Genomic DNA, 8,747 nt, shown 5'->3' with positions numbered 1-8,747 from the left:
CAGATAGCCTCGGCCGCCTGCGCTCTTGGCCATTCATCCAGGATTGACAAGAATCCCTAATTAATTTAATTAGGCGTGGATTTTGCGTTGGTGTCAAGACTTAGTTAAACACTGGGGAGCTGGACCGTCTCCGCCAGGGCGTGGCCAAGAGGAAACTGACAAGTGCAGGGCTCCTGGAGTCAGTCGGGCATCCGGACTCCGCATCAGACCCTACATCCTCGCCCCGCGTCGGGGCGCCGGGCAAGTGCTCGGTTTCGCATTGCTGCCGGGTATCCCGGCCCTGCGTCCGGCGGCCCGCACGCCGCAGTTCCATATCCCGACCCAGTACTCCAATTCTATCCCCGCTCCTCACCCCCACACCGCACCTACACCTCGCAGCTCGGCATCCTGGCTTCACAACCCTGCCCGGCGTCAGGGGCCTCTACAAGCTCCTTTTAGAGGTTTCCCGGCCCGCAGCCAGAGCTGATCCTGGGTCTTCACCAACCTCCTCGCCTTGGGGAGTTTATGAGCACCCCACTACTTGCGTCCTGGAGCCCAAGCCGGCTCCTCTATGGACAAACCCTCTCGAAGGGGTCGGTCGATTTTACACGTTTTCCAAGCAGCTGTTCCCTGACAGATTCCATTTTAAAGTGTTTCCTTAGCGCCAGGTCAAAGACAGCTCGACTTCGTTCTCTTTTTGAGATCTCAGGACCCTCAGCCCATCTCCCTTGTAACTAACTCTCTGTATCCGGACCCCTCCCAAAATGAACTACAGGGGCCCTTCTTTAGCATCCCGGGAAACATTCGAGTTGATTTTCTGATTTTGAAAAGCAAGTTATTATCCCTCTTTGACTTTGAAAACAAATCGACAGTTAAGTTTGTGCCCCATCTAATTTTATTTATTGTGGACTACTCAAAAATATAGGCTTGCCGGGAGAAAGTTCTCTCTCCTTCTCTCTCCCCTCTCTCCTATTTTAATCGAAACAGTTATATGGAAGGACCGTCTATATTCCTGAGTCATTTGTATGGTGCAGGACAAAGCTTGCTGTGAGAAACGTGGCCACTTATGTATCTCACATAAAAATATTTACATACAGAAAGTTATATTTATTTGAGTGTGTAAACAAATATACCTCAAGTGTAGCCATAGAGACATTTTCAAGGAGTCTGAATGTTATTGAAGGTTTTCTGATGTTAAAAGTACATAACTTGTTTACTTTCTTGAACCTCATACTCTTCGTAAAAATAAAAGCAACTTTGATATGTATATCTTCCACCCATTGGTTAAGGCATCAGCACAAAGTTAACAGATAATTTGAGAAGTTCCATCAAAGCAACCTGAAACTTTTGTAAAAACAACAAAATTAGAGCTATTAGTGTTTTTAGAACGTGTGTAAATAGAGGCAATACATAACTTTATGTCATGCTACACTACTCTCAGATTAAAATGTTCACATTTGGCAAACTTAAGATGGAAATCATATGTCTTAGAAATATTACTTCACCTTTTTTTCTTGAATTCTGAAGTTATCTCTTCTTAAAACATTTCATTTATAGCTACTTTTAGGAGAAATAATTAAGATCTTTATGTTTCTAGTGAAGCTTTTAGATATTAATGAATTATATGAGTGCTTGCTTTTATTTTGTTAAGCTACAAAAGAGACTCAAATAGTCACACTTTCCAAAGTTATATGAATTTAGAAATATTATTTTACATTTAGTGTAGGGTTACTATTTGTAAGCACTTTAATTCTGATATTATCAGAGGGGAATAACCATAAAACTTTAATCCTTTGTGAAAATCCGTTTTTAAGGCTATTTAGCAGAATGACCAGAAAGAGCTCTCAAACTGAGGTGTTAAGTACTATTCACAAACAGCTCCAAAATAACCACTATTAGAAGTCTGGTAAGGGATCAAGAGACTCACTAGCTCCTTTTTTTTTTCCCTTTCAAGCACATGAGTTTTAAGCCTGATCTCAAATTCCGTCTACTGAGCTTGAGGGAAAGATGACCACTTTAAAGGTAATCAGGGAAGGCTCAGACACAGTAGTTGAGATTCACACCAAATAAATTGTCCCTTAGGTTTTCTTGGCATATTGGCTCTTTGTATATTTAGCAATAGTGGTGTTAATATCAGATAGAGTTAAGAGAGATCTGCAGTGTCTGACCACGGATTCCACTGGCCTAAGGGAAGTTTAGTTTTTTTGTTTTGTTTTAACCAAGGTTTTGAAATCATATGCAAATACATACTCATAAAGATCTAATGATGCTGTTTCATTAAATAGTAAATATTTTCTGAAAGCAGGACATTTCAAAATGCAGTATTGGTAAAAAAAATATGTATTAAAGTTCAGTTGACAGCTTGCAGACATATGCAAGAGCCAATAAAATTCAGGACCCCAAGAGTCCCCCCAGCTCTTGAATTATTTAAAATAAACATGTAGTGTTGTAGCTAAGTTTTAAAACGGCCCCTCAAAACTGGTTATTTAAGGTACAGTCATTTATGACATATTTCTGGAGTTGATTTTCACCATCTCAGATACCTGTGGAAAACTGTAGTTTGGGTATTTAGCAGTTGTGAATGAGTTGGTTCTCACAGTCGACCCAAACCAAGGCCAACAGTTTATTTACCTCCGTTATCTTTAAGTACTTATAGTAAATAAGGAAAGAAAGATATTTATGCAAGGACAGATACATAATGTAGTATGTGTTACAGAAAATGCTGAATTGCTTTAATTTCTGTTGGTTTAAATAACAAAAACCTAAACACTTAATTTTTCTTTCAGAAGAAACCTCCTCTCCATACCTCGGGCAGCGTTCCCCCATTCCTCTAACAACCAGTTACTTTAATGTGAGAAACTAATTTGCACCCAACCTGTGAGTGCCTTCACCTTCAGGGCATTAGAAACACCGACTTTTAATGCATTTTTGCAAATAAATCATTACAATTTAATCACACACGACTCTATACAGACACTCCCATGATTTATTATTGTTGGGCGAGTTTCCTCCTCCTCCAGCTTGAGATAACCAATTTTGCTACGCGTGGGTGTCTTAAACATAACTTCCTATAACGCAGATTTGTTTACTGATTATCTGTGACGATAACGACGATTACGAAGGCAACAACACTCTTCCGTTCCCATCTTTATTGCTTTTTGGTAATAAGAAAATCAAATAATCAAACAAGCAAGCAAAACCAACACCAAACAAAAAATTGGCGTTGTGACAATCTATTCCCTCGGCACTCCTAACGCCTGGCAGCCTCCATCGATGCATTCGAAAGCTCGGCTGACGCTGCCTGGCGCTGGAACCAGGAAGGCGGTGAGCTTAAACTGAAGCAAGTTCGGAGGACGCCGGGGCGCCCACATTTGAAGAAACGTTTCCAGGTTTGCGGAGCTTGCAAGTCAACGGGAGGTGTGATCCCGAAGGCCAGGAGCCAGGTGATGCCTGCATAAGGGGCCTGGCAGTAGGCGCCCGCGACTGCGGGATTCCGAGGCCCTGCTCCGGCAAGAGGCGGCGTGGGGCCTGGCGCGGTCGGTCTGGGAGGCGACGAGGGGTGGGCGGAGGCCCGGAGGCATGCGGAGCGGTACAATGCTGTGCGCATGCGCCCGGCACCTGGCTGTTTCTGACCCTGGAGGTCGAAGCGGGGGGCCTTAGGATGGTGGGCGGCTGTAGAGTGGTGCGAGGTCGCAGGCTTCAGGCTAGGCCCTCTGTCTGGAGGTGGTGAGAGAGAGTTAGCCCGCTCTTCCTCCCCTTTCCCCCTCATTCTCTATCCCATCCCCATCTCAAGTCCCTGGTCATTCACTGATATCTGATTTTGGGTCTATGTGCCCAGTGCTTGCTTCGTCACTGGCTCTAAGTCGGGTGCAGTGAGAGAGAGGCCACCGCCTGGTGCACCTTGCGCCACCCACGCCGCTGTCTGTACTTGAGATCCATCTCCTTCCAATTCCCTGGGTTCTTCCAGGCTCATACTCTTCTGCTGACAGAAGTGGCGCAGGGTGAAATAGACGTTTCTTCTTTAACATATAAGTGTACTCGCCTTAAACACTCAGTGTCCATGACGTCAGGACTTGTGGCCTTGTGGTCATAGGCCAAGGTCATATGGCTCCACTTAAACTCTGTTTACTTTGGTGAGATGTTACAATGCACTGTTGTATGTATTGACTGTTCTTGATTTAAGGTCAGCCTTAACATACTTTCTCAGAGGTTATGTATCTTTAAATGCACACTTGAAGCCAAAAAAATGCCACGAACACACCTTTTTTGCATTTTCAGAATTAGCAGTAACCTATTTGTGAATCAACCAAGTAGGAACTTGTTAAGTAGTTAAATAAATTCAGATGTCTTGTGTCATCGTCACAAAAAAGTACTCAAGTTGTCAACTTAGACACAAAAGCTCTAAGCGAAGGAGATACACAGAGTTCTCAGGTTTTAAGGATTGGAGCAGATGTTTAGGTGCAATCTTGTGGGGAAACTGGGTATCTTTTGAGAGACCCTCTAGCTTTAGAGTCTATAAATATTCATTTTCGTTGCAGGCAAAGGAGATACCCTGCTAAGTAGTAGCACTTTATTACTGTATGTTCTTCAGTAAGAGGGCTAAAAATGTTTGAAACTGAGATAAAGGCAGGTGGCAGCTATTAACTGCCTTACCCACTTGACCTGTCTCAGGAAAGACTTGTGTTATGAGTTGGAAATCTTATGTAGTAAAATTGTTATACTAGATGTATAGCTATGTTTTCTGCTTTCATTTTCAAACCAAAAGTCCTGTGACTGATAATTCTTTTAAAAGAAAGAGATGGCTAGTCTGCAAATTTTTAGTTGTTACTGGAGGAGTGTTTTGACAATTCTCTATCACTTTTGAGCTGTGCTTTGTTATGCTTGTTAAGCCAGAATTTTACCCCAGTTCTTTTATTACCTTTGCATGGTTCTATACTTATTCATGGATTTCTTCTTATGCTAAACGGTGTTTACCTCATTTTTACTTTTCTCTACCTCTTCAAGGTGGATTTCCCATTGAAATGACTGTTCTTTTCTCTTTTTCTGGATCTGTGTCCAAGATAAAAAAGATTATAGTTTGATGTACTAATGAATGAGCAGTGGAGAAATAATTATAAGTTGTCATGCCCTCTAAGAATCTTTATTCTAACTGCCTGTTTTCTGAAAAAGATAATTGTTTCTTGTACCTTTATTAATAATTGGACAAAGGAACTACTTGTGTATGCCTTTGAGCTCTCTTTGGATGACCTCATCTTGGCGCCGCATCTTCAGTCACCTAAACTTTGCAATAAGATGTTTTTGTAAATTAATGTCCTACTGTAGTCATTACCTGCTATGGCTTCAATTTTGCAGTGCAGTAGTTGGGTGAGGTTTGCAACAACTAGACTAAAAGGACATACTAGAGACTAGCGCTAGAATAGAAAACCAAAAGCTGTAGGAGTTCTGTCTCTGTATTACCTTTTCTGTTTACAGATAGATTGAAAAATTGTTAGCTTGTGGGACTCCTAAAACTCTTTGCTTGATTCATCATTGCCCTTACCAGAAAAAGCTATTGATGTGTCCTCCCATGTATTGCACCTTACCAATGGAGTTAAATATAAAGAGTTCACCCTTACTAGGAGTGTAAAATGTGAAATTGACCACTATGACTTGAATGAGCAAGTATATTCAATTATATGTTTGGGTTACATTATGGAAATTATGCTACATATATGGACATAATGAAAATCCAGAGGTAAGTATCTAGGGTGGCGAATAATAATTCAGCCTGTCATTGATAGAGAAGACAGTTTTTGGATCTACCTCTGATTTGCTCTTAGTGTTCATTTCCTTTTCTGAATAAAAATGTGACGTTATCTATAATAAAGAAAAATGGAGACTTTTTGCTTTCTCTTACTGAGATTAATTATACTTCATTGTAATGTTTCTGAAATGCAAATGTATTACTTGAAAAAGCACAATTTTCAAGTAACAGTGGTTTTTATTTCTTATTTTTTAATTAAAATTTATTGGGGTGACAATGGCTAGTAAAGTTACATAGGTTTCAAGTATACAATTCTATAATACATCATCTATATAGCACATTGTATGCTTACGACCCAGAGTCAGTTCTCCTTCCATCACCATATATTTGATCCCGTTTATCTTCATCTACCACCCCTCCTTCCCCCTTACCCTCTGGTAACCACTAAACTATTGTCTGTGTCTATATGAATTTTTGTTTCTTTATTTGTTTGTCTTGTTCCTTTGTTGCTTTCAGTTTTATATCCCGCATAGATTTTTCAACCTTATTTTACTTGACTCCTCTGAGGAGGGATTTGGTATCTCCCATTAACTTTTCTGAGTTAAGTGTATTTATTATTATGGACAAATTATTTTGTTTAAAATTAAAACAAAAACTTATAACCACTCCCCCATTGTCTCTTGTTTTGGTCGCCAGTAAGATACATAATTAGATGTGTGTCCTTTTCTTTTTTTTCTACTTCTTTATGCCTTTCATAGGATCTTAATAAGCTGGACAAGAATGGAAAATGGTAACAACTCTAGGTACCTTAGAACAGTGGTTCTCAGACTTTTTAGTTTCAGCATCCCTTTATACTCTTGAAAATTGTTGAGGACACCAAGAACTTTATGTGGGCTGCATCTATAAATATTAGTACACTAGTAATTCAAACAGGAAAATTTGTAATATTTATTAATGCACTTCAAAATAATAAACTCATGGTATCATAAAAAACAAATTTGATATGAAAAATAACCATATTTTCCAAAACAAAACATTGATAGTGAGAAGTGGCATTGTTTTCCATTTTTGCAAATCTCTAAGGTCTGGCTTAATAGAAGACAGTTGGATTCTTATATCTGCTTCTGCCTTCAGTTTGTTATGATGAGTTGTTTTGATTTGAAGTATACAAAGAAAATCTGTATTCATAGAGATATGGTATTGGAAAAAGTATTTTTTATTAAAGTATAGTTAACATACAATATTATATTAGTCTCAGGAAAAAGTAGTATATTTTAATAGCCTTTAGATAATTCTTTGATACTACACCAAAACTTGACAAGTAGTAGTTTCTTAAAGTTGGTTGTAATGTGGTATTTGAAACCACATCAGTGATCTTTTCATAGTCTAGTACATTAAAATCTATTGGTCTGTCTTGCACTCTGAATGGATTTTTTTTTACCCATGAATGATTCTGTGACATCATGCATTGGCCTACTGGAAAATACCAGCTGACTGAGTTATGCATGCCTTCCAAACGTTGATACCCTTCATTATGTAATATTTTTTTAAAAGTCACATTTGTTAATATCACCACAGAGAAATCTTTAAGTATTGGGAAGCTATCGGTCTCATGGTAGCAAATGCAAGTTATCCAAAAATTTAAATTTTGCTTGAGAGCTCAAATTCATCATTGACAACAAATAATCAGTTTTCCTTGAAGTGAAAGACTATTTATTTTTGAGAATGTCTGCCAAATATGCAGGTCTGAATAATCATAATTCTTTAAAATAAAAATAGTGTTTCATGATAAAAGCAGCTAGTTCAACTTGCAATTCAGGTGCACAAATGTCTTTTCTCAAGATAACCATCATTCTTCAATATGCAGCACTACTAGTTATTGTGTATTTCCCATTTCATCACACAGTATTAAAAAGATGTGTGCTCAAGTGTTGACATTTAATAAAATTAATGATTTTTACTACTTTATCAAGGAGATTCTTTTTTTTTGAAGTCATTAGATTTATAAAAAGATGCAACAAATTTTCAAATGATACAAAAATATCATTTTTAAAATATCAAAAAGTGAGTGTCTTTACTCAGCTCATAACATAGCAAATGGGTAAGTGGAATAATCATGCTGTAGCATGTTTTATAAACTGGCAACAGAGAAAGTTGGTTGAAGGAAAGCAGAGGAATTTTGTCTTTTAAGAATTAGACTCGAGGGGCTCCATAATCATCTGCATTCCACTCAGTGTTGTACCTATGGTTAGAAACGTACTTGATGGGATCTCCAGGGACCTTCCTGATTCCTGGTTTAAGGTCCCAGTCAGCCGTGGCCACCGTGTAGCACTTGTGAAGAGTTACTCTCTCTACTAAGCAGTCACCTGCATGGGCTCCTTTGTGTGTGCATTGTAGCTGTTCAAATCTTGGATCCTTGGCAATCCTTAGAGCCACTCGATACTTTTGCCCTAATTTCTCAATTTCAGCCATTACACAGTCAGTTATACAAGGATACACTTGGCATATAGACAGTCCATCATTGAATGCACTAAGTCTAGTTTGGCTTTAATGGAAAAGTTGATAAAGTTGGTGTCAACCAGGATGCGGTAAGGTGGGCCCAGCTGTGTGTTAATACTGGAAGAATAAGCAAGAAGGGTGTTGGAGGGCTTGTCTTTCCTTGAGTACACTGGGGTCTTTCTTTTCTTTCTTTTTAGGTTTTAATCCTTTTATTTAAGCCACTGATCTCTAGACTAAGCATTCGCTTCATGGTTGCATCTTCCTTGTTTTCGTTTGCTTCCCCATGTTCATGCCACACTCTTGTTTCTCCTGATTTCCAAGGACATTCTGAAGAACTGCCTTTATTTATTTATTTATTTATTTATTTATTTATTTATTTTTTTTTAAAGATTTTTTTTATTGGGTAATTGGGGGGATGGGAACAGTGATGGGGAATTGGGGGAAGGGGAACAGACAAGTTGCTGTCGTTTTGTTCTTCAATCTAGTTGTGGAGGACGCTGCTTCACTGGCCCAAGTTGGCACCATC

The 8,747-nt window shown here is 39.1% G+C and overlaps 2 protein-coding genes and 1 pseudogene across 2 annotated transcripts in view; 1 reads left to right on the top strand and 2 right to left on the bottom strand.

Annotated features, from left to right (window-relative positions):
- SHOX2 (SHOX homeobox 2) overlaps positions 1 to 313 on the bottom strand; it is an 11,288-nt gene extending 10,975 nt beyond the window's left edge. Inside the window, exon 1 of the mRNA XM_019626644.1 lies at positions 126 to 313. Within this exon, the coding sequence (XP_019482189.1) occupies positions 126 to 313 (188 nt within the window). The remainder of the gene's footprint in view (positions 1 to 125) is intronic.
- A 2,955-nt stretch (positions 314 to 3,268) lies between these two features.
- RSRC1 (arginine and serine rich coiled-coil 1) overlaps positions 3,269 to 8,747 on the top strand; it is a 393,493-nt gene continuing 388,014 nt past the window's right edge. The window contains exon 1 of the mRNA XM_019626528.1: positions 3,269 to 3,422. The gene's annotated coding sequence lies outside the window, so the exon portion shown is untranslated. The remainder of the gene's footprint in view (positions 3,423 to 8,747) is intronic.
- On the bottom strand, positions 7,916 to 8,506 carry LOC109372980 (rRNA-processing protein FCF1 homolog pseudogene; annotated as a pseudogene).

The sequence above is a fragment of the Hipposideros armiger genome, unplaced genomic scaffold (genome assembly GCF_001890085.2).
Source record: "Hipposideros armiger isolate ML-2016 unplaced genomic scaffold, ASM189008v1 scaffold_16, whole genome shotgun sequence".
Classification (NCBI taxonomy): domain Eukaryota; kingdom Metazoa; phylum Chordata; class Mammalia; order Chiroptera; family Hipposideridae; genus Hipposideros; species Hipposideros armiger.
The sequence above is the reverse complement of the archived record's forward strand: the minus strand, read 5'-3'. Positions and strand labels throughout refer to the sequence as shown.